A 25,025-nucleotide genomic window follows, 5' to 3' on the forward strand; every position below is an offset into this window, starting at 1 on the left:
GGGATTGTTTTCTTAATTCCTCTTTCTCATACTTTGTTATTAGTGCATAGAAACGGCAATTTTTGTACATTGATTTTTGTATCCTGCAGGTTTACTGAATTTATACTGAATTCATTTCTGACATCTTTTTGGTGCAGTCTTTAGGGTTTTCTATGAATAATATGTCATCAGCAAATATTGACGGTTTTACCTCTTCATTTTGGAATTTTCTTGGATGGGTTGCTGTGGCTACGACTTCTAATACTATGTTGAATAAAAATGGTGAGAGTTGACATCCTTGTCTTGTTCCTGACCTTAAAGGAAAAGCTTTCAACTTTTCACCACTGAATATGATGTTATGTGTGGGCTTGTCATATTTGCCCTTTTTATGTTGGTATGTTCCCTCTATACCACTTGGACAGTTTTTATCATAAATGGATGTTGAGTTTTGTCAGATGCTTTTTCTGCATCTTTTGAGATGGTCATAAGATTTTTTCCCTCCATTTTGTTAATGTGGTGTATCACATTGATTTGTGGGCATTGAATGAGCCTTGCATCCCTGAAATAAATCCCACTTGTCATGGTGTATGATTCTTTTAATAAATTGTTGAATTCAGTTCATTAATACTTTGTTGAGATTTTTTTCATCTATATGCATCAGGAATATTAGCCAGTAGTTTTCTTTCCTTGTGGGATCATTGTGTGGTTTTGGTATCAGGGTAATGTTGGCCTTAAAATGAGTTTGGAAATGTTTTCCTGCTCTATTCTTTTTTTTTTTTTTTTTTTGGAAGTGTTTGTGAAGGATGAGTTCAGTTCTTTGACTGTTTGGTAGGATTCACCAGTGAAGCCATCTTGTCCTGGAGTTTTGTTTTTTGGGAGGACTTGGATTACTGATTCAGTCTCCTTACTAGTAATTTGAAATTTTCTATTCCTTCATAATTCAGACTTGGAAAGTTGTAGATTTCTAGGAATTTACCCATTTCTTCTAGGTTGTCCAGTTTGTTGGTGTATAATTATTCCTAGTAGTCTCTTAGGATATTTTGTGTTTCTGTGGTATCATTGTAATGTCTCTTCTTTCATTTATGATTTTATTTGTGCACTTTTTTTTTTTTTTACTTGATAAATGTAGGTTGAAGGTTTGTCAATTTTCGGGAAAAAAACAAAACAAAACAAAAACCCAAAACCCAAAACAGCTCTTAGTTTAATTGATCTCTTTTTAATCTCAGTTTCATTTATTTTTGCTCTGGTATTTGTTAATTCCTTCCCTCTACAAACTTTGGGCTTCATTTGTTCTTTTTCTCAGTCCTTGAGGTGTGAAGTTAGGTTGTTTTGAGATTTTTCTTGTTTTCTGAGGTAAACATTTATTGGTAGGAGTTCCCCTCTTAGAACTACTTTTGCTGCGTCCCATACATTTTGGTAAGTTGTGCTTCGATTTTTATTTATTTGAAGGTGTTTTTTGATTTCTCCTTTGGTTTCATTGACTCATTGTTTGTTCAGTAACATGTTTTCTTTTTGTAATTGATGTCTAGTTTCATATCATAGTGGTTGGAAGAGATGGTTGATGCGATTTCATTCTTAAATTTATCAAGACTTGATTTGTGGCCTCATTCATGCTTTGTCCTGGAGAATGTTCCATGTGCACTTGAGAAGAATGTCTGTTCTGCTTTTTTCTTTCCTTTTTTAATGTTTATATATTTTTGAAGGTGAAAAAGAGAGAGAGAGAGACAGAGCATGAGCAGGGGAGGGGCAGAGAGAGGGAGACACAGCATCCCAAGCAGGCTCCAGGCTCTGGGCTGTCAGCACAGAGCCCGACGTGGGGCTTGAACCCACAAACTGTGAGATCCTGACCTGCGCCTAAGTCTGACACTTAACCCAACTGAGCCACCCAAGCAACCCCCTTCTGCTGCCTTTGGATGGAATATTCTGCATACATCTGTTAAGTCTGTCTATTCTAACATGTCATTTAAGGCATTGTTTCCTTATTATTTTTTTCTATCTGGATGATCTATCCGTTGATGTAGCATTGTGTCTCTTTAAATTGTGTGTGTGTGTGTATCCTCCCATATGGTATATTACTTGAGGGATTTTAAGGCTTATTTTCATAATTCACCAAGGTGTTAACCTTGCCACATACTTTGATCTCATGTATAGTATCTTTGCATATTCAGGCTGTATATTTATATTTGTTGGCTTTCCAGTGTGTTTTTTTTTACAACTCTTGATGATGTTTCTGTCTCATTTATCTAAACACTAAAGACCTTAACATGATTGAGGAATGATGATTCTAAATTAAATGCTGACAGTCATGGGTGAATGTTTTAAATTTTGATTTTCCTTTATTAGTGTTGGCAGACATTTCAGGTGGTACAGTAGATACGTTTCTGCACTTTAGACCTATGGACCTCAGTTTTATCTTACAGAAAGTACAACTTAGAGTCCAAGAATAACATTTGTAAAGCAGCATGTAGGAATTAGGTTCTGACTTAAAAAGGAGAAGTACTTTTGTATACCCTTTGCAGATTGTCTTTAAAATCAGGGAGAAAGGTTAGGTGCTGGAAAAAAAAAAAGGTGCTTTAGGAGAGAATCTAAAGAAATTTAACCATCAGTCCATATGCTGTCTTAAAATGTGTACCACCCACTTGTATTTAGACTTTTGTGTTTGTAGGTCTTTATTCATTCTGTAATGAATTCAACAAACTTAGAGCTTGAGAATTGTGGATACAGTTAGAAAGGAAAGCGGATTTGTGAAATGAACGAACAAGCCCTAAAATCTGATCGTGGCCGCGTTTCTCGATAGCTCTGTAACTTTGGGCAAGTCGTCTAACCCGCCTGAGTTACCTGTAAAGGGGCTGAATCACTGATTCTCAAGTTTTAATGCTGTACAATTTTAATTGTCATCAGTGTGTCCCCAGCACTTTGTATTTCAAAGTGCGTTTTCAGTGTGTTTTATAAAACAGTGTTTTACAGTTAGAGAAGTTTTAGTTGCTCTTTTAAACTCTTCTGTTTTACTAAATACAAGGTATATAAAGATGACATTTGAAACATGGTAGGGAACCTTTTGTTTTAGACACCCTTTGATGTCATGAAATAAAGGGTCATGTAGTACAAAGCAAAATATTTTTATTTTTCTCATTATAATTCTAAAATGCAAAGCAAATTTAACAATTTAATCATTAATAATTCATTCAAATGATTCAAAATTCCAAACCTACTGAAGAGTACAATAAAGTTTCCTTCTAACCCGTGTCTCCAGGCCGCCCAATTCCCCTCCTCCGCAGCAGCTAACAGTTAATGCATGTGAAACACACGTGGAAAAGGATCCAAGTGGGTGTATAGTCTTTCTTCCTCTTCTTAAATATAATGTAGCATAGTAGATCTACTCTTCTGCACTTGATTTTTGTCATTTATCACAATATAAAATCAACTTAATGTTTAAAACTTGTTTAACAGAACTTGACAAAATTTTGAAATAGTAAAGGGAGAAACTGCCGTTACTAAAATGGAAGATGCTGGAAATAAAATCATTAGGGACAGTAATGCCTTAATATGTTTTAATAAATTGAAAAATCTAAGTGAAGTGACTAAAAGATAATATTAAAAATACAAGAATTAGAAAATCTGAACAAACGAGTAAATGAGGAAGAAATAAGCAAAGTCATCTGACAGCCAAGAGGGTAGCTATTGAAGGAGGAGTTAGCAGTTGAACTGAAGACTGCCTAAGATCAGTCGCAGAAGATTCTTTGCATTTGCACTGTGGACATTGTTGATGACCTCAGGATTTTTCACTGGAGCAGTAAGAACGGAGGCCAAGTTGTGGCAGGGCTGCAAAGAGAACTGGAAGTGAGGACGTGGGTACAGAGGAGAGAAAACATGTTCGTGTAGTTCTGTTGTAAATGACGCTTAGCATCCTACCTCGTGCAGAGCAAGGAATATTTACAGTTGGAGTCTTGAGCGTATTTAAGTGGTAATGGCCAGGAGCCTGGTACAGAGGGAAAAGGTGCAGATGCTGAAGAGAAAATAGTAATGGGTGATGAGAAGTCCCTGAGGAAGGTGGGAGGAATTGAGAAGTGGGGTGCAGCTGGAAGGGACTGGCCTTAGGCAGGAGGAAGACTTCCTCTTTGCCTCCTTAGGGAAGAAAGGCTTGGTGCTGGGCGGACTTCCTGTTCCATGGCTTCCGTCTTCTCTGTAACAGAGTGGCTTAGTCATTTGCTGAAAATAAGGGGAGAGAGGATGGGAGAAGAGGTTTAAGCGAGGGGAGAATATGTACTGGTCAGTGTAGAGAATATATTGGAGAAAAAAACTAAATAGATCGGTGGGTGGCATTGAGGCCCAAGTGGTTTCCCAATATTGCCCAGCACCCTGGGTGCAGGCATGGAGAAGGCCAGCAAGGGGGTTCTCCTAGGCCCCGGATTGTCACTTCTTGATATCAGGACCCCTTTGTGTACTTAACTGTTGGCTCCGGAGAGCTTTTTGTTTACGTAGGATATGTTTATTGATAATTACTCTCTTAGAAATTAAAACTGGGTAATTTAAAAATATATTCTGTTTACTTGTATTTCATACGATGATTAGCCCATGTGTGTTAACATAAATGTTTGTGTGAAAACTGTATTGCGAAACAAAGAAATTTAACGAGAAGATTGACGTTATTTTAAAGTTTTGCAATTCTGTTTAATCCCTGGCATATTAGAAGGCAGTTGAGTTGTCCCGTTTCTCCATTCAGCCTGTTGTGACGTGTTGTTTTTGTTCAAGTATATGAAGAAACTTCATCCTCAAACAGGTATTTGGAAAAGGTGTAGTATTTTAATAGCCTTTCAGATAATTGTGGATATTCTTTGATGCTGTACCAAAACTACACAAATGGTAAGTTTCTTAAAGATTAGAGTTTGGATTCTGATCCATATCAGTGAACTTTTTTCTTTTTTTAAGATTTTATTTTTAAATAATCTCTACACCCAAGTTGGGGCTTGAAGTTAGAACCCTGAGATCAAGAGTTGCACACTCCACTAATGAGCCAGCCAGGTGCCCATCAATGAACTTTTTTGTATATTACAATCTATTGATCTATTTTCCAGATCTTTTCTGAACTATTCTGCTTGTAGATCTTTTTCCTATGCATAATCTTGAAACTTGTTGATTTTGTACTGTCATGGTTTGCTGAGCTACATAGGTCTTCTACATGTTATGTTCTTGAAATGATACATATCACCGCTGATTGACCAGAAAAGCCTTTTAGCATTGGGAAACCATCAAGTTCACAGTGATGGCTGCAAGTTTACCACCATTCTCATCTTTGCTTGAAGGATGGAATTTTATCATTGGCAACAAATATTATTCTTTTCCTTTCAGTAATGGGCTTGCTTTCTTCGGTTTTGAGAAAATGTCTGCCAAATAGGAGACAGCTATCATAGTTCATTATGTAGCAGAACTGCTTGTATGTTTGATTTCATCCTACCAAATATAAAAAGATAATAATACTCAGGGGTTGAGCTTTAGTGGAATTGTACTGTATCGTGATACTGAAGAGGAGTGCCTGGCTGGCTCAGTTGGTGGAGCATGGAACTCTTGGCGTTGTGAGTTCGAGCCCCATGTTGGGTGGAGAGCTTACTTAAAAATAAAATCTTTTTTTAAAAAAGTTTCTGAATCGACACTGGTGTTTTTATTTTTTCTGTACGTGCTTGCTGGGAAGAAGACGGTGAACTCTGAGATGTAAATAAAAATAACTTTTATTTGTGCTGAGGTTCCAGTGGCTTTCCTCACCTTGGCTTTTGTACCATCAGTGAAAGTGAAAGTGTGAGCACAGTGAAAATGGAGCACATAACCTCTTAGTATTATTACGATAATGTGTTTGACCTTTTAGAACCCCTGACAAGGTCTTTAGGACCCCTAGAGGTCCATGAACTACCTTTGGACAATTGATACTCTAGGCTAAGATTTCGTTGGGTATAGTCAATGGAATTGAGATGTGGTAGTAAAAGATACTGTAAAGATCGGACCACAGACAGGCTTGGAGAGTCCTTTACTTCTTCTGAGAGGATACGAGTATGTGCTTGTCAACTTGTTTACGTGACATATGACAGTTAATGCTACGTGGTCATAAGAAACAATTGATGCTGAGATAAGATTTGGGGAGTGAAGAACTGTAGCTTGCAATACTAGATCCGTTCAAAGACTTTAAGGACTGAGTTCTAGTTGTGCGTGTTACTTACAAGGCTCAGTAAGTTGTGGGGATGTCACCTGCCCTTTCCAACTCTCTGTTCTCTCACCTCTAAACTGGGATTGGTATTATTTTGCTCCCACCTTTCTCAGGGTAGCTTTGATGTTTGGATGATGCAATCAGTTCCTTACCCCAGGTCATAACCTTCAGCTTTGCATCTGTAAAGCTGTTCGTTTGTGGTGGATGAGTCAGTAAATGTTCGTTGAGTTAATGAACTTTAACAAAACTGTTGATCCTGAGGATTCTAAACATACACAAAAATGGAATTATAGGATGAACCTCCATCTATCCTTGTCTCGTGCTCTTTTATAAACAAGATAGGATCACACCCAACAAAATTACATTTGGGTCCTTAATACCATTAATATCCTCTCACGTTCAGATGTTCCCAGTTCAATTAAAATATGTACATAGACATTTTTACAGTTGGTTTGTTCAAATCAGATCCACACAGAATCCACTTGCTTGTTAACTTTGTTAACTACGACTCTTGGTTTCTTTTAATCAAGAACATTTTCATTCTCCCCCATTTTTTATGCCAGTAACTTGTTAGAAAAACTGGCTACCTTGATAAACGTCCCAGTATTTGCTTCCCAGTGATGGTGTTTCGCTTATTTCCCTATTCCCTACGTTTGTAATAAACTGGAAATTAGACCTAAATGGTTAGATTCACTTGCAGCTTTTTGGCAAGAATACTTAGTAGATGTGCTGTATATTTCCTGTGTGTATCACAGGGGAGACGGACAATGTTTTCCTGATGCCAGGCTTGATCAGGGCATTCAAGTGTAGCAGTCTAATCTGCCCGTTGTTCACCATGAACCTTTCTTGTCATGGTCCTGGCATCCATGATCATGGCCGGAGTGAATGAGCTTGGGAACTATGAGGTACTGAAATACATGTATGGAGGTACCATTGAGGTACCCTTATAATTACTACTAATAAAGTAGGGCAGTATCTTTATTTGAGCTAAGTCATTACTGGAATAATATCCAAATGGCACAACTGTAGACGGAACAACGTCCAAATTAGGGAATGTAGATTTAACAGCAAGAATGATTTTGTATATAGTATAGAAAGAACTTTTTTTTTTCTCCTACAGACTTAGAGCTGGTCTCATAACATTGAATCATATAAAACAAATAACTTTAAACGATCTTGCTAATTGCTAATAAAGACTCTCACACCATTTTATGTCTAGATTAAGAATTAATATGATTTTAAGAATTGATCAGTACAAATATAATTAATTGGTACAGAAAGATTCCAAGTGACAAAAAGATTTTGGACACACCCTAGGAGCTCTCTGGGTAATGGCAGTTAAGATGTCAGATAACAGTTAACCATAATCTTTGATTGTTTCTGTTGGAAGAAAATAATTAAAGCATCCTGTTTTTTGTAGTTCCTAATGAATTCATTTGTAGAAATTATCATTGAACCTAAACATTGGGGAATTAAATGAAAACAACGTGAACATTTGGAAAATATTGTTCGTTTCTTCTCTTTGCTGGATATGCCTGTTAAAATGATACTGCAAGAAAAAGACTTCATATTTAGAGCAGATAGAAGACAGATGGCATGTCGAGGGATTCAGTATAATATACCCGGCTTTACCGTGCTCTTGATAAACTCAAGTGTTGGTAGGTTGTCTACGGAACATGAAATTTTACCCAGGGACCTATTAACGTACTTCTCTCTTCAATAGGAAAATAAAAAGTATTTCAAGCGTAGTGAACTTGCCAAAAAAGAAGAGGAAGCGTATTTTGAAAGATGTGGCTACAAGGTAGGGCTCTCTCTTTTGTGTTAAGTCGTATATTTCTGAGTTTAAATTTGTATAGCTGTTGTTAAAGTGACAAAATTATTGATCTCTGTTCAATTTATCAATGTTATACGTTAGCCTATAAATGAGAAGCCATCGGGAGAGGTAGGAGCTTTTTTCTTTTTTCTTTCTTTTTTTTTTAAATCTTGAATTCAGGCAAATACATGCATGCCTTCTGGCTTGGAATGGTTTGGCTTTTGTGGACAGCATGAAGTGGCTTGATTTCAAAGCTTGAATTTTGTTTCTTTGAATTTTTTGGGTCTGATTCTGCCTCATCTTCATCTCCACCAACCACCAGCTCCTCCCCCCACCTCTCCCAATAAAAGTCCATTTTAAAGGGTTTCAAAACATTTTACTCATTCGACCACAACCGAGGTGGTAGCACCTTGTGGTATTTCCCCACTTTCACTGGAATATTTTAAGCCATTGTTTTTATGTTTGCATTGTTAATAGTTCCTTTTGGCCCCAAGTACCTCTGCCTGAGGCAGAATGCCATGTAACACTGTGCTTTTGTGTGATAAGGTCTAGTGTGTAGAGAATGTATAGAAATATTAGAAACGAATGAGTGGCCTGGAAGACTATTTTAGAGGCATGACTCAAAGTGTCCTTGAGGTTACCCTTTATTATCCTATCCAACTCTTCTCCTAGTTGAACAACATATTGGGGTTTTTATTGGGAGGGGTTAAATGTTATGAGGTGAAGTTGATGTTTAAATCGTTTTAAAAGAAGACTGTATCTAGTTTAATACTTTCTTAAACAAGACCGAGAAATTGTGTTGAAATACTTGTGCCAAATCCTAAATTTGACAGTAACTTTTTGCTTGTGAACCATGTGTATAATATAATACTCTTGTGCATGTAATGGGGAAAGTCTGGAGATCAATTGATCTGGCATAGCATTTCTAAAAGGAAGCATGAGGAATGCGAATGGTATGTATATGCATTTGGTTTTATTTCGTAGTGTGGGCAGGGGGCAGGTATTGGAAATGTAGTTTTATGTTTCTGATGGATGTCTAAAATACAAAAGTTTGCATTTTTATTTTGATATTTTCCATAAATGTATTGATTTCATTCGCTTTTAGCTTAGGAAAAATAAAATACATTTTATGTAAATAGCCAGCGAATGGATACCAGGACAGAAGAATTCTCATCTTTTCTTGTCCATTGTTGTCTAACTCACACTTGGTCTGGAATGCGAATCGTTTACCATGGATTTAGTCTGCTGACTTGTTGCTTTCCCAGATGCCTAAATTTGAACCTTTTCAACGTTTTGGTCAAGTAGGAAAAGAATTAAAACCAGGCGGTTTTGCTTTGTTTACATTGCTTCAGTTATAGGTCAGTACTTTTTTGCTTCTGTAGAGAAAAGCACTAAAGCAGAGGAACTACCGTAGAGACACTGCTGGTGGCATTGGGTCCAGCGGACAGAATGTAACTGGCATTCTGTAATTAAGAGTGCTTGTCATCCCGAGAGTTTTGGAGAAATGCCTGTTTTTATGAAAGCACAGGCTTTTCTTTCTAAATCGTGTTTAATATTTCCTTTTTGGTAGTAATGAAAATGCAGCATGTATCACTTCCATTCTCTTATGAAAACTAGGTTCCATTTTTAAGGCTTGATGCCGATTTCGTTTGTGAAAATACAGGAGTTGATTTTTGTACCTCAGTTTTCTGTCAGCACTGTTAACATTAACATAACAGTTAGCCATGAACTATAGAATCAGAAATGATATCATTTTTAACCATTATAGCCTTCTTAATGGAATGTATTTCTTTAATGTTGGCCTTCTATTTTTTATTTATTTTTTTTAATCTTTTGGCATTTGAAATTAGTCCTATGATCAGGTGGGAAACCATGTTCCAGTATCTTTTTACAGACTACACCTTGGGGCTTACGAATTGTTGAACTTAATTTTCCTAAACTGTGAGCTGGACAGCAGACTCAATACGTGAAAAGATCCCTCCCTCCCCACCCCGCAGGTTCATACATACAAGAATGTCCATTCTTGGGAGCGGGGGTGCGGGGGTGGGGTATGAGTAGAAAGGTGCTGTTGTGCTGTTATTTCCCCCCAAGGTTCAGAGCTCGGTCTGTTGGCAAATTGTGTGTAGCTTTGGGAGTATTTCCACACGTCCAGCAGTGGTCTCGGTGCTCTTGGAATCCTCCCTTTCAAAAAGGAGGGTAGGAAAAAGCAGGAGCTTGAGGCTTCACAGATTTCTTAGAAAACACTTTTTTGTTTGTTTGTTTATTTCATTAAAACCCAGAACAAGGATCAAACAACCCTATGAGGTGGTTTTCTCAAAGAGGAGAAGCAAGTTGATGGTTTTTAAGAAAAGAGTTTAACTTGTTTCGAGTCTAGGGAGAAACGAGCCTAAATTTCAGCCCTTGTAAGTTTTAGATTTTGGAAATCATTATACATCTGTCGCTTTTCAGTAGCAAGAGTGCTGTCTCCTTGTGTGTGTGCTTGCTGGCTGTGTCCCTGAGACGGCGAAGTTTGATGAGTTCTCAAATGCAGGCACATTTATTAGGAGTTCCTCAGTGGAACATTTAGAAAACCTCCAATATTTAAAACCTGTTTATTTCCATGAGCAGTTAATGCATAGAATGATCAGTACTAGCTGTATTATACTGTAAAAGCTGAATTTGATTTCTTTTGGCTATTAATATAGATACAGCCAAAAGAGGAGAACCAGAAACCATTAACTTCTTCGAATCCTGTGTTAGAACTTGAACTTGCAGAGGAAAAGTTACCCATGACTCTTTCTAGGCAAGAGGTAAGTTTATGTATGAGTGTTTCATGAAAAAAAGAAAAACCTCCAGAGCATTTGCATTTATTTCCATTTCTTTCCAGTAAGTTTTATGTCATTATTGCCTACATAACGTGACCTACTGGATTAAAATACTGTGCAGTATTCATGAAGTTCTAAATCTTTGCTTTTCTTGTTATTCTTGAACTTTTAAAAGAATATATGTTTCTAAACTTTAGAAACTAAACACCTTGTTCTAAATAAGTGTATACATTCTAAGTAACTATACTTAAGTCACTTGTCTAAATTATTTTACTTTATTTATTTTTAGTTTTTTAAATGTTTATTTATTTGGAGAGAGGGGAGGAGAGTGCAAGCAGGAGAGGAACAGAGAGAAAGGGAGAGAGAGACTACCAGCGTGCGCTAATGGTGCAGAGCCTGACGTGGGGCTCGATCTCATGAACCATGAGATCATGACCTAAGCCGAAATCAGGAGTCAGGCACTTAACTGACTGAGCCACCCAGGCACCCCTAAATTGTTTTAAAAATACTGTTTTATAACTTTCTCTGAATATGTCTTAATAGGTCAAAACACAGAGATCTGTATAATTTTTTATGACTACATAATTTCCCACAATATTTTTAAAGCCAATTATTCTTTTAAAAACCAAATAGTAATGGTCCTTTAGATTGCTTTAGCACATCCCTCTTAGAAATCATACTAAGATGAGCATCCTTCTACAGATGGCATTGCGTGCATGCTAACGTATGGTTATTTCTTTTGGAAGATTTGTGAGAAGCATGGTTTCTGCAGTCTGTTGAGTAAAGACTGAACGTTTCTACGACTTGGGGTACATAGGACCGCCAGGCTCTGTAGACAGGTTATGCAACTTTGTGCTCTCAGCTACTGTGCTTTTTAGACTCTAGTCAGAACCAACTGTTCTTTTTCTTAAAAAGCCAAAAACAACAACAAAAAAAATCTCAAGAAAGTCATGTGACATAAAGAATTCAAACTATATAGAGCGATACAAAACAAAAATGAACTATGAACAAAAGGAAACTTACAGAGGAAAGGATGATCTGACTCTAAAAGCTGTCATGTGAAAATTAGGTGAAAGGAACTTGGAATACCTAGCCCCAAGAGAAGAACATTGGGGACATAAAAGAAAAAAAATCCATTGACAGTAGCTGTAATTTTGGAAAAGAATTTAGTGTTCTTGTGGTTGCATAAAGTAGAACTAAGGCATATTGGTAGAATTCTGAGGGAGGGAGGTTTTAGTTTATTTTGAGAAGTAAAACATATGTGAAAGTATGTGTCCAAAATTGGGACGGCCTGTTTCATGACGAGGTGTGATCCCTGGCATTTGTCCGACGGGCCTGGCAGAGGTGTTTTGGAAGTCATGTCTGCCTTGATTGGAGATAGCGTTGGATGGCCTCTTAAGCATCTTTTTAATACGAAGCTTTGGTTAATTCAGTGGGAGCCCTACCAATGGTTTCTGTGCCACTATTTATGTTTCCAGATAAAATTCTTTCTTGTTACTTGGGAACAATTTTGGATCAACCTTTATTTTTCACAATTAAAATTTATTTTTTTCTTATGAGATGCAACATGGATCCAAAAGTGTATAAAACATGAGTGTGCAATATAATGGGTGATGACAAAACAAAACCCAGGTAACGGTCACCCAGGTCAAGAAACAGTATTTCCAGCCCCTCAAAAGCCTTACTGGTGCCCCGCCCTGATCCTAACTCCCATCTCTTCTGAGGGTAAGTTTTTGGTTTTTAATGTGGCATTACAGTGCTGAGTCCAGGCTCTGGTCAGTGAGTTCTTGGATGACTCTAGACTTTATTTTCCTTCTGTAGTTAAAAGTTACCACTCCCTCCCATCTTCATGCTTTTCTCATGTATTCTGTTATCCAGATGGAGCCTTTGCCGAAACAGCCAAAGTACGCAAAACACGTTAGAGATTTTCAGATGTGACAGTAACTCACTAGATCTGTTCATGGAAAATTGAAGAAAAAATAAGGACAACTGACTTTAATGTATTTGGTAACCTAAAGGAGGAATTATTATTACTAAAAACATAGGGATTACTATTATTACTGATTTTTTTTACTAGGTTATCAGAAGATTGAGAGAAAGAGGAGAACCAATCAGACTATTTGGAGAAACTGATTATGATGCATTTCAGCGTTTAAGAAAAATAGAGATCCTCACACCAGAAGTTAACAAGGTAAGAAGTCAGGACAAAACTCGGAGAATATCACTGTACCACATAAACTAGAATAGTACGGGGTTTGAGCACTTGCGTTGTTCTAGGCAAAAATGGAACAATGAAGTTGCCAGATTACTGCTGCTGAAGTAAATCTTTAACGTTTAATTTTTAAAAAAGCACCCATCTAATTTAATTATAAGCACCTATCTCAATTAACGGCACCTATCTTAAGCATACAGTTCAGTGCATTTTGACGAATTCTTTTAAGCATGTAACCACCACCCTTATGAAGATGCACAGTGTTTTTCTCACACAGGAAAGTCACCTAGTGCCCCTTCTTAGCCAGTCCTCCTATTCCATCTCCTCCATGTGCGCACAACCACCTTTGAAAATTCTATCACAGTAGGTTAATTTTGCTTGTTCGAGTATGTCATGTAGATGGAGTCATGAGAGCATGTCTAGCTTCTTACGCTGAGGATAGTTTTTAGATTCGTCGTTGTTACTGCAGAAATCAGTAGTTTGTCATTGGTGATGATCTTCATTTGTCTGAATATACCACCATTTGTGTCCAAATTCGGGCTATTAAGAATAAAACTGCTCTGACTCGTCTTTTTTTTTTTGAGAGAAACCACGCTTGCGCGCCCAAGTGGGGGAGGGGCATAGACAGAAAAAGAGAGCATCCCAGGCAGGCTCAGCGCTGAGCAGTGTGGGGCTCAATCCCATGAACTGACATCATGACCTGAGCCGAGATCAAAAGTCGGACACTTACTCAACTGAGCCACCCAGGCACCTGCACAAGTCTTTTTTGGGTCTGTGTTATTTCTCCTGAGTAAATAAAGGTTACATCTCTTGGTAAATACCTGAAGTAGAAGGGCTGAATAGTAAGAGTAAATGTATGATTAAGTTCTTTAGAAATGCCAAGTATTTCCAAATGTCCTCAAGCCTTTTTTATTGTAAGTGTTTTAAATTGTAACCATTCTCTTGTAGGTGTAGTAGTATTTCAGTATTTAATTGTGGTTCTATTTATAGCTCCCTGGTAACTAAAGGTAATGAACATCTTTTCATAGACTTACAGCCCGTATATTTCTCTGTGCAGTATGTGTAAAAATCTTTTGTTCATGTTTTAATTAGGTTGCTGGCCTTCTTATTTTTGAATTCTAGGAGTTCTTTATATATTCCTGAATACAAGTCCTTTGTCAGATATACAGATACATGTTTTATGACTATTTTCTGCTAGTTTTTGGCTTACCTATTCTCTTCATGGTGTCTTTTGATGGGCAGAAGTTTCAAATTTTGATGGAATCCACTTCTTTTTTATGGTTGCTGCTTTTGGTGTTTTGCTTAAGAAATATTTGCCTATCCCACGGTTTTGGAGAGATGTGCTTCTGTATTTTGTCTAAAAGGTTAATAGTGTTAGCTTTTACACATAGGGCTCTGATAAGCATATGGTTTGTCTTGGTGAATATTCCATGGACTTTTGAAAAGAGTGCATTTTATACGCTGGGTAAATGTCAGTTACCCAATGGTAGTATTGTTCAGCTCTTCTGTGGCCTTACTAACTAATCTGCTCTGTCAGTTACTGAGGGATAGCTGGGGTGACCTATGGCTATGTAACAGATCACCCCAAAACTTAGTAGCTTCCAACAGTTTATTATTGTAAAATCTTTCTCGGTCCTATATGACTAACAAACCATCCTGAAACTTAGTAACTTAATTAATGATATCTCACAATTCTGTAGTTTGGGGGTACACTGGGCAGTTATTTGCTTGTGTTCTTGCATAGGGTTGCAGTCAGATGAGGGCCGACTGTGGTCATGTGAAGGATCCCCTGGACTGACCTCCCAACTACATGGTATCTTAAAGGTCCTTCCATGTGGTAGGATGTGTCCAAATTTCTTTCCTTTTTAAGGCTGAGTAATACTGTGTTGCGTGTATGGATCCCATTGTTTTTATCCATTCGGCTACAGTGGACATTTGAGTTGTTTCTACCTTTTGAGTTTCTCACTTTTGGCAGTGAATACTGCTGCTGGCTTTGAACATAGGTTTACAAATACCTGTTCAGGTTCCTGCTTTCACTTCTGTGTACATACCCAGATGTGGGATTGGTGGATTATGTAGCGATTCTGTGTTTAACTTTTTTCTTTTCAAGCATAAATGAATTTAAAAAATTTTCTTCAGTTGTGTTTAATGTTCACAACAATCTTTTTAAAATTTTCAGTCCTTTTGAAAACCTTAACTTAGGGGCACCTGGGTGACTCAGTTGGCTGAGCATCCAACTCTTGATTCTGGCTCAGGTCCTGATCCCAGGGTCGTGGGATCGAGCCCCGCATCAGGCTCCATGCTGAGTGTGGAGCTGGCTTGACATTCTCTGTCCCTCTGTCCCTCTCCCCTCTTCTTGTCTGTATGTGCACCTTCTGTCTCTAAAACAAAAGCTTAAAGTCTTAGACTGGTTTTTGTGATGCTTCATTTCACCAATATTTATTTCTCTTCTATATCCAGAGTCTCCTTCCTTGTTTGAAGATAGTATTAAAATATTAATGTGAAGTATGAAATTATTATGTGATTTAATTTTTCTACTAGTCATACTTAATTACTTGAAAATTTTTCTAGTTATTAGTATTTATTACAACCTGCCGTATTAAAAAGTTTTTTTTTTTAGGGGCGCCTGGGTGGCGCAGTCGGTTGAGCGTCCGACTTCAGCCAGGTCACGATGTCGCGGTCCGCGAGTTCGAGCCCCGCGTCGGGCTCTGGGCTGATGGCTCGGAGCCTGGAGCCTGTTTCCGATTCTGTGTCTCCCTCTCTCTCTGCCCCTCCCCCGTTCATGCTCTGTCTCTCTGTCCCCAAAATAAATAAACGTTGAAAAAAAAAATTTTTTTTTAAAGTTTTTTTTTTAAATGTTTATTCTGAGAGAGTGAGCACGAGCAGGGGAGGGGAGGGGCAGAGAGAGAGAGAGGAAGAGAGAGAGAATCCCAAGCATGCTCTGTGATGATGGCGGGGCTTGAATTCACAAACCATGAGATTATGACCTGAGCTGAAAACAAGAGTTGGACCCTTAACTCTCTGAGCCACGCAGGGTGTCCCCAACCTGTTGTATTTTAATCTTGCTCAAGCTTGTCCCAGATGCTACAGAGTTTATCAGTACATTTTTTAAAACAAATTGAGGTATGATGGATGTATTAGTTTCAGGTATACAGCTTAGTGATTTGATATTTGTGTATATTGTAAAATGATCACCGCAGTGAGTCTGGTTAATATCTGTCACCATACATAGTTAAAAATGTTTTTCTTGTGTTGAGGACTTTTAAGCTCTACTCTTGACAACTTTTAAATACGCAATACCAGGGGCCCCTGGGTGGCTCAGTCGGTTAAGCGTCTGACTTTGGCTCAGGTCATGGGCTCACAGTTCTTGAGTTCGATACCCATATCGGACTCTGTGCTGACATCTCGGAGCCTACTTTGGATCCTCTGTCTTCCTTTCTCTCTGCCCTTCTCCTGCTCCTGCTCTTTCTCTCTCAAACATAAGTAAACCATTTAAATATGCAGTGTGGTATTAACTGTAGTCCCTGTGCTGTGGCACCACATCCTCGTGCACTAACTGGAAGACTATTTTAAGCTGATAACAACTTAAGTGTGATTGAATTTTAAAGCTTTACATTTTTACTACTGTCTGCCACGTTAGGTTTTTTGATGTCATATTTTACATGTTCTTACCTTGTAAATCCTTTAATTCTTGTAGTTACAGTTTTTACTGCTTTTGTCTTGAAATCTTCCTACTAGCTTTGTAAAGTGATCTACTACCTTTATAATACATATATTTACCTATTTCAGTGAGATTTATACTTTCGTTTGGTGTTACTAATTAGCACTCTTTACTGCTTAAAGAAGGCCCCTTAACATTCCTTGTAGGGCTGGTCCAGAGGTGATGAACTTCTTTAGTTTTGCTTGTCTGCAAGACTCTTTCTGCAATTCTGAATGATAACTTCCTGGTAGAGTATTCTTGTTTGGAAGTTTTTCCTTCTGGCACTTCGAATATATCGTGCCGTCCCCTTTGTTCTGCAAACCTGCTAAAAAATCTGCCGATAGTCTTATGGGGGTTCCTTTATACACAACAGGTGGTTTTTCTTTTGCTGCTTTTAACATTCTCTCCTTGCCTTTCTTTACCTTTTGACATTTTAATTAGAATGTGTCTTGGCGTGGGTACGTGTCACTTTCTGAGGTTCTCGCCATACCATTTTCCACAGCAGCTGCACCGTTTTACATTTCCAGCCACGAAGGGTTCCGTCGTTCTACATCCTGGCCAGTACTTAATACTTACTGTTACTTTTGATCATAGCCATTCTGTCGGGTTGAAGTGTTATTTTACTGTGGTTTTGATTCGCATTTCCCTAATGAGTAGCAATGTTAAACATCTTTTTGTTTGCTTATTGGCCTTCTGTGTGTGGTCTTCTTTTTTAATTTATTTTTATTTTTTTGGATGTAGTCTTCTATTTAAGACCTTTGCCCATTTTTAATGAGGTAGGGTTTGTTGTTGTTAAATTGTATGAGTTCTTGATATATTTTGGATATTAGTCATTATCATATTAGTAATTTACAAGTACTTCTCCCGTTCTATGGGTTATCTTTTCACTCTGGTGATAGTATCTTTGCAGAAAAGTTTTCATGTTTGATGAAGTCCAGTGTACCTATTTTTTTTTTTTTTTTGGCCTGTGCTTTTGGTGTTGTATCCAAGGGATGATTGCCAAATCCAGTATCATGAAGCTTTTCCCATGTGTTGTCTTATAAGAGTTTTACAGTTTTAACTATTATGTTTATGTCTTGGATCCATTTGTGTGTGTGTGTTTTAAGAGTTTTATCATTTTTTTTTAAATTTTAACTTGTTTTATTTTTTAAAATTTGCATCCAAATTAGTTAGCATATAGTGCAACAATGATTTCAGGAGTAGATTCCTTAGTGCCCCTTACCTGTTTCCCCCCCCCCCCCCCCATAACCCTTAGTTCTCCATATTTATGAATCTCTTCTGTTTTGTTCCCCTCCCTGTTTTTATATTATTTTTGTTTCCCTTCCCTTATGTTCCTCTGTTTTGTCTCTTAAAGTCCTCATAGGAGTGAAGTCATGATTTTTGTCTTTCTCTAATATCACTTAGTATAATACCCTCCAGTTCCATCCATGTAGTTGTAAATGGCAAGATTTCATTCTTTTTGGTTGCCGAGTAATATTCCATTGTACATATATGTAAACACACACACCCACACACCCCACATCTTTATCCATTCATCCATCGATGGACATTGGGCTCTTTCCATACTTTGGCTGTTGTCGATAGTGCTACTATAAAATTGGGGTGCATGTATCCCTTTGAAACAGCACACCTGTATCCCTTGGATAAATGCCTAATAGTGCAATTGCTGGGTCGTAGGGTAGTTCTATTTTTAGTTTTCTGAGGAACCTCCATACTGTTTTCCAGAGTGGCTGCACCAGCTTGCATTCCCATCTTTGATCCGTTTTGAGTTAATTTTTTTTTAATGTTTACTTTTGAGAGAGACAGAGTGTGAATGGGGGAGGACAGAGAGAAAAGGAGACACAGAATCTGAAGCAGGCTCCAGGCTCTGCGCTGTCAGCACAGAGCCCAACACAGGGCTCGAACTCACGAACCATGGGATTGTGACCTGAGCTGAAGTGAGATGCTTAACTTACTGAGACACCCCGGGCTCTCCTTTTTTGAATTTTGATGTGTGGTGTAAGGTATTGGGTCCAGCTTTAAGGCTTCTGTTTTTATCAAGTGGTCACAAACTGGATGTGAATAGAATGTGGAATTTGCTGATTTATTAGAAACCTAGTAAAAGCCCAGGATATAGATGAGATACTAGTTGACATTGCTGAATGTTACAGGAATTCAGAATAGTTGTGGTAAGGCTAGACATTTTAAGTCAACTGGAAAAATGGGTTGAGGACTCACTTTCATTAGACTTCACTAGAAAATTAAAGCATTTGTGAGTATTCTCATTTGCATTTGTCACACATACACTTTATTTTTCTGACCAGAGGAGCTGTTGTACATACATTCTTTCAAATTTAAATATGTTCATGATAATTAACTTCGGACACCGATGATAGCTGTGTAATAAATTGAAATCTTACTTGAGTCCCTAATTTTACTAAGCTCTTAACTACTTGTGGAGGAAGAAAATGACTTGGACCTAGTGAAAAATCAAAAGTGAAATATCAGATTTCATAGGAGGTGTAATTTTTCACCCTTCTCAGGGATTGAGAAATGATCTGAAAGCAGCTTTGGATAAGATCGACCAGCAATACCTCAATGAGCTTGTTGGTGGCCAGGAACCTGGAGAGGAAGACACACAGAATGACTTGAAAGTTCATGAAGAAAACACCACAATCGAGGAGTTAGAGGTAATCTCTACGCCCACCTGTCTTCATTCCCTGGCATACCTTCCATTCCCTGGAGAAGATTCCTGAGGTCGTCGGGTTCCTCACTTCGGAGCACAAAGGCCCGTTTGAAATTTCATGCTTTTACTTATCACTCCCTTTTTCCTCAATGTCCGCTCACATTATCCTACTTGCTGCCTTCAAAAGTAATCATTTGGCTATGTTTGACACGCATCCTTGTATCTGTCCGTGGTCTTGTAAAGCCAGTAGTGTTTTGTATGCTTGTGTTTTGAATACTCATAAATGATACTATACTGTGAAACTAATTTTTTTTTACTCTTCTTTTTCCACTTAGAACTGTTTTTAAGATCCACCCTTGATGTTGCACGTATATCTAAACCTTTGAATTAACTGCTGCGTAGCATTTCGTACTCGGTGGCATTCACTGCCTTGTACTTTTTGCTTCCTCCTGAGAGCTGGCTTGCTCCGGCTCCCTAGTACCACAGACAGCTTTGTGAGGAGCAGTCTTGGACATACCCCTGTGGACTCAGAGGCAGGGTTGCTGGGTTAGAAATGTTTCACTTGTCCAGTACTGTCGGGCTGCTCCCTAGAACGCCCGTACCGGTCTATACCCGCATCAGCAGTGTGTGCGTGCCCTTTGTTCCCACATCCCTGCCAGCACTTGGCAGTATCTTGCTTTCTCATTTTTTGCCACTGTGATGAATATGGTGTGATACGTGTAGTCTTAATTAAAAAGCAGTGTTGTACTATCTAAATATCTAGCTCAAGCTAAAATTATGGCTTAGTTTAAAGCTTTAACTGCTTAATAAAACACAAACTGTTATTTTTCTGTTTCCTTTCACTCTTGGCTGCACTCTGCATGAGTAAGATCATAGTTCTGGTAATTGTGCCCTGTCTTTCTCCCCCTCACTTATCTATGCACCCTAAATCTGACAGAAAAAATTAGTGTGAGTAACCAGTTCTGAGCTTGTTTTTTTTTCTGAAATAGCTTTATTATGATAATCACTTATTATACAGCTTACCCATCTAAAATGTTCGGTTCACTGATTTTTAGTATATTCGCAGGTTGATGGAACCATCATCACAATCTAATTCTAGAACATTGCTTTCCTAAAAAGAAATCTCCGTTCCATTAGTAGTCAGTCCTCAAAGCCCCATAAGAGATGGGGCTTTTGGTTCATAAGAGATGACCTACTCTCTCTAAATTTAAATGGCAAGGTGTATTTTCTTTTTCGTTTTTTTAAGTTTATTTTGAGTGTGTGTGTGTGTGCACCAGAGGGGCGGAGAGAGAGAATCCCAAGCGGCACAGAACCTGACACAGGGCTCGATCTCACGAACCATGAGATCATGATCTGAGCCGAAAGCAAGTTTTGTTTTTTATCTAGAAATTCCTTAGTTGTTTTTTTTTTTTTTTTAAACAGCAGGTAGTTTCTGTAATAAAGATCCGTGTTCAACTCACGTTGATAACATATTCCGTCGTTGCTCTTTACGAATGACCGGAAGCATTCTGTTTTCTGCAGGCATTGGGAGAGTCTTTAGGAAAAGGGGATGATCATAAAGACATGGACATCATTACCAAATTCCTTAAGGTACGTGTTTTTGGGCTACGAAGGAAGGACGTGTGGGTTGGTTACGAACTGTTCTTTAATTTTTGGACCATATTTAAGGGTCAAGGACTGGAGAGGGAATCCCTCGTTAAACGTGTTTTGTATGTACCTGGTTTCCAACACTGCCGTGCACTTGGGTAGAGAGGTTAGTCTGAGGGGATGTACGTGTACTTTCACTGTGGCACTTTAAAACTGACTTATCGTAAACGCACAGAAAAGAATCACAGCGGTGGAACGAACGAGAAGTCCGGGGAGTTTAAAATTTTTTCAAACACTCCAGGAGGGAGTGCAGTGAGGGGCTTGTTCCAGAAGCTCTTAGAGTGGTGATGGCAGTAAGGAGAGGAAGGAGGTGGGAAGACCTTGGCAGTGGAAAAAAAAGCAAACACATCAGCAGCCTTTCAGAGACTGCTCGTTTTCTCAGTTCTGCAGATAGCTGCGTATTCCCGCTATGGTTAGCTCCATCCGTCTCTGGCCGTGGGATTTCTTGCTTTCCTGGGGTAGGTAGAGTGTGTGCGAATGTCAGATTCATTTTAGCACTTATTCACAAACTATGTTCATGCCAAGAGATTTAAACACGAGAAGTGCTTTTACTTGTGTTTACTGTTTAAACACAGTGTATTAGTCATCAGGATTCTCAGTCTGTTGAGATGGCATGGAATTAGATAGGGCTTGGGAGCTGGCGTGAGCTGGAATTTCCTCTTGGAGTGACCACCTCTCCTCTCCGGACAGAGGATGAGCATAGGTGATGCCCCTGGGGTGGTAGGTCTTCCTCCACCTTCCCTGGTTATCTGCCTCTAGAAAGGATGCTGTTTGCATTTAAACCCAAGGGGCACTAGGTCTACTTTCCAGGGCTGGGAGAGGGGAGGGGGGATGAGTCATAGTTGATTTGTTTTCTTTTTCCTTCCTTCTCCTTCAGTCAGGTGATTTAGTGGGAATATCTAATTGAATCTCCTCTTTCCTGCAAAAGTAGAAAGTCCAAACAGAGGCATACCCCATGTTATAGTGCTTGGCTTTATTGGGCTTTGCAGATAATGCGTTTTGGCTTGTTGATTTATTTTACAAATTGATGGGTCTGTGACAGCTGTGCTTCGAGCCAGTGTACTGGCATCGTTTTTTCCCAGGAGCGTTTGTTTACTTTGTGTCTCTGTGTCACATTTTGGTGATGCTTGCAATCTTTCAAACTTTTTCATTATTACATTTGTGATGGTGAATCGTGATCAGTGATTAGGATGTGAAAGCACAGATGATGGTTAGCATGTTTTAGCAATAAAGTATGTTTAAATGAAGCTACATACATTGTTTTTTAGACATAATGCTGTTGTACACTTAAGAGACTACATTATAGTGTAAACAGAACTTCTATATGCACTAGAAAACTAAAAAAATTCTTTGGGCTCTTGCGATATCTGCTTTATTAATGCGATGGTCTGCAACCAAACCCGCGGTATCTCTGGGATGTGCCTGTGCTGCACCAACATATTTGAAAGATTGATTAAGTATCATAGCACATATGCCATTATGGCAAATAAGTCTCGGTGGGTTCAATTTTATGTAATAGAAATACGAGTAAAAGTTTATTTCTGTCGAAATATTTCTGTGAGATACGATAGTTTTTTTTTTTTTTGAGAGAAATTATTGTTGAACTAGGAATATATATAATACACACACACACACACACACACACACACACAGAGAACAGGGAAGTTTGTGACTTGCCAGAGGCACTGCAAAACATACGTGACACAATAAACAGAATAATTCATTAATTAAACGGTAATTGATGATATTTTAATTAGTCAAGAAATATACTCTAAAGATGGTAATATGTTGTTCCGTATTTTAGAGAACATTTAAACTTTTTGAACCACTGGGTGGCATCGTAGTCTAAATTTGCCCATTCTTTCGACAGTTTCTCCTTGGTGTTTGGGCTAAAGAACTGAATGCCAGAGAAGATTACGTGAAGCGCAGTGTGCAGGGTAAACTGAACAGTGCCACTCAAAAACAGACTGAGTCCTATCTCAGACCCCTTTTCAGAAAGCTTCGGAAAAGGGTAAGGTTCCTTGGAAGATGCTTCTATTAACTGATTTTTAAAAAATAATCTGTAAAGAGTAAATGCAATCTTGAACTATACACAGTAGCTTCCAAAAATAGTGATGATGTTTTTTCTTTTCCAGAATCTTCCTGCTGATATTAAAGAATCCATAACAGATATTATTAAGTTCATGTTGCAGAGAGAATATGTAAAGGTACGTTACCATGCTGTGCATCAAAATCACGGTATGAGCCTGTCTAGGTTGTGTGTGTGGATTATGTTTATTTAGCGTGGGAGTATTTTACAAAGGAGCTTTAAGAGTAAATGTGAGTAAACGTGAAATGAATTAGTAGTGACAAAATCTTTTATTCTCTAATGTATTGTCAGCTTTATTTTTAGACATTGATAATAAACTTTCTGACTACACTGGTTTTTTAGTCATTTTTAAGGTAGGTGTAAAGATTCTTCGGAGCATGAACTGGATATAGGCAGTGTTCATTTCATGAATGGGATTGGATTTCAAAGATTGTTCAAGATTATGGCTTGGAACAAATTTTCCCATAGAAACAATGTTATGTAGATTAGTTTCCCAGGCCAGCTATAAAAGCCTACTTAATCCGTAATATAGCTAAAGTATTGTACTAATGATACAATGGAATTTAACCACCCTTTATACTTCTATGAGAAAATGTTCCAAGTAAGGCCGCCAGAATTCATCTCTCCCATTTCAGAACAGCAACAATAGCAGACCCCTTGTTAGGGACGACTTTACCCCTTGTCCCGGTGTCTTTCCTCCTGAATGGGCTCTAGGAGGTGGCGACAGGGAGAAAGCGCTCTTGTGGCCCGGAGTTCCTGGAGCCGACTTCAGAAAGGCAAGTGGAAGGCCGTCAGCTGGCGGAGGGGAGCACAAAGAGAGCGGCCTGCTGTACCAGTAGCGGGGATTGGATGAGTGCCCCCGCATCTGGGCCATAAGCAGAGTCTGAAGCGGAAGCTTCTCGTGGCGGTGCCTCCTGAGTGTGGGAGTAGGGAATTTCAGCGTGACGGTTCCAGCGGCTGTTCCAGAGCAGTAGGTGGGGCTCTGCCAGAGAAGTGGGAACGACCGGGCTTACCCCCGTGCTCTGACCATCTCTTCCCAAACACAGGGCCGGCTGGCACCTGTGGGTGCTGCAGCCTCATGCTGATGAGGCTCCAGTAGTGATTTTACTCCTTCTGTTGGAGAGCCAGCTGGTTTTATCGAAGGAAATGTTTTTGGGTTTTATGTCTATCAATTTTATTCTTGGATAGTTTCTGTTAGTTGCATGGTGCTTACTAAGGACAGTTGCCTTGGAATGGGTAGATGAGGTCACCATCACTGCGGGAAGAAACCACTTGTCTACTAGTGAGCGTGCCTTCCCTCTGGTTACTTTTTGCATTTGCATATTTGAGAATCAGGTGAAAGTTCATTTTGCGTACAGTGCAGAAGAACCAAGAAACTTGAATAACCTATTTGGACAATTTTCTTTAGAAATTTGGGGTAACTAAATACTGGAAATTCTATCAGTTAATACCCAGTGTTAAAATTTGTACAATTCAGAATCAGTGATATAAGTATGTAATGGGCTTTTAAAAATTAAGCTTTCTAAAACTACTGAGTAGAGCAAATTCAAATTTAGGGTAGAAAATGAACTTCTAGTTAGTCTGTTGGTAGGCTAATTTTTTTTTTTTTAAATCAGCTCTACATATCATACACATAGGTATTGGATTTTTAAAATTAGAATATCTTTGAGACCTGACTGGTAAGCGTCTCTGAAACCCTCGGGGTCTTGTAGAATTTACTTGATTTCTCTTTTGGTTTTCTCCTTTTTTTCCCCTCACAGGTAGCTGGGCTTGGTTTAGAAAAAGAGCCATTTGTCTTCGTTGGTTTCTGTCTTTACGTTTTGTAGCTTTTATTTTAAGGTTTTTAGCAGGTGGGAGGTTCTGAGGGGCCAAAGTGAAACGATCTCATCCTTAAACTATTCGACTCGAGGGTTAGTATTT

At 38.5% G+C, this 25,025-nt stretch overlaps 1 protein-coding gene across 3 annotated transcripts in view; it reads left to right on the forward strand.

Moving 5' to 3' along the window:
- Positions 1–25,025, forward strand: part of PRPF18 (pre-mRNA processing factor 18) — a 49,169-nt gene that overhangs the window by 8,653 nt on the left and 15,491 nt on the right. The window contains exons 2-9 of one of the 3 annotated variants that reach the window (XM_030321079.1): positions 7,899–7,976; positions 8,091–8,117; positions 10,673–10,777; positions 12,870–12,983; positions 19,227–19,373; positions 20,891–20,959; positions 22,887–23,027; positions 23,152–23,223. In XM_030321079.1, coding sequence (XP_030176939.1) covers positions 7,899–7,976; positions 8,091–8,117; positions 10,673–10,777; positions 12,870–12,983; positions 19,227–19,373; positions 20,891–20,959; positions 22,887–23,027; positions 23,152–23,223 — 753 coding nt within the window. The remainder of the gene's footprint in view (positions 1–7,898; positions 7,977–8,090; positions 8,118–10,672; positions 10,778–12,869; positions 12,984–19,226; positions 19,374–20,890; positions 20,960–22,886; positions 23,028–23,151; positions 23,224–25,025) is intronic. The other 2 variants (XM_030321080.1, XM_030321081.1) reach the window with 2 other exon arrangements.

The sequence above is a fragment of the Lynx canadensis genome, chromosome B4 (genome assembly GCF_007474595.2).
Source record: "Lynx canadensis isolate LIC74 chromosome B4, mLynCan4.pri.v2, whole genome shotgun sequence".
Classification (NCBI taxonomy): domain Eukaryota; kingdom Metazoa; phylum Chordata; class Mammalia; order Carnivora; family Felidae; genus Lynx; species Lynx canadensis.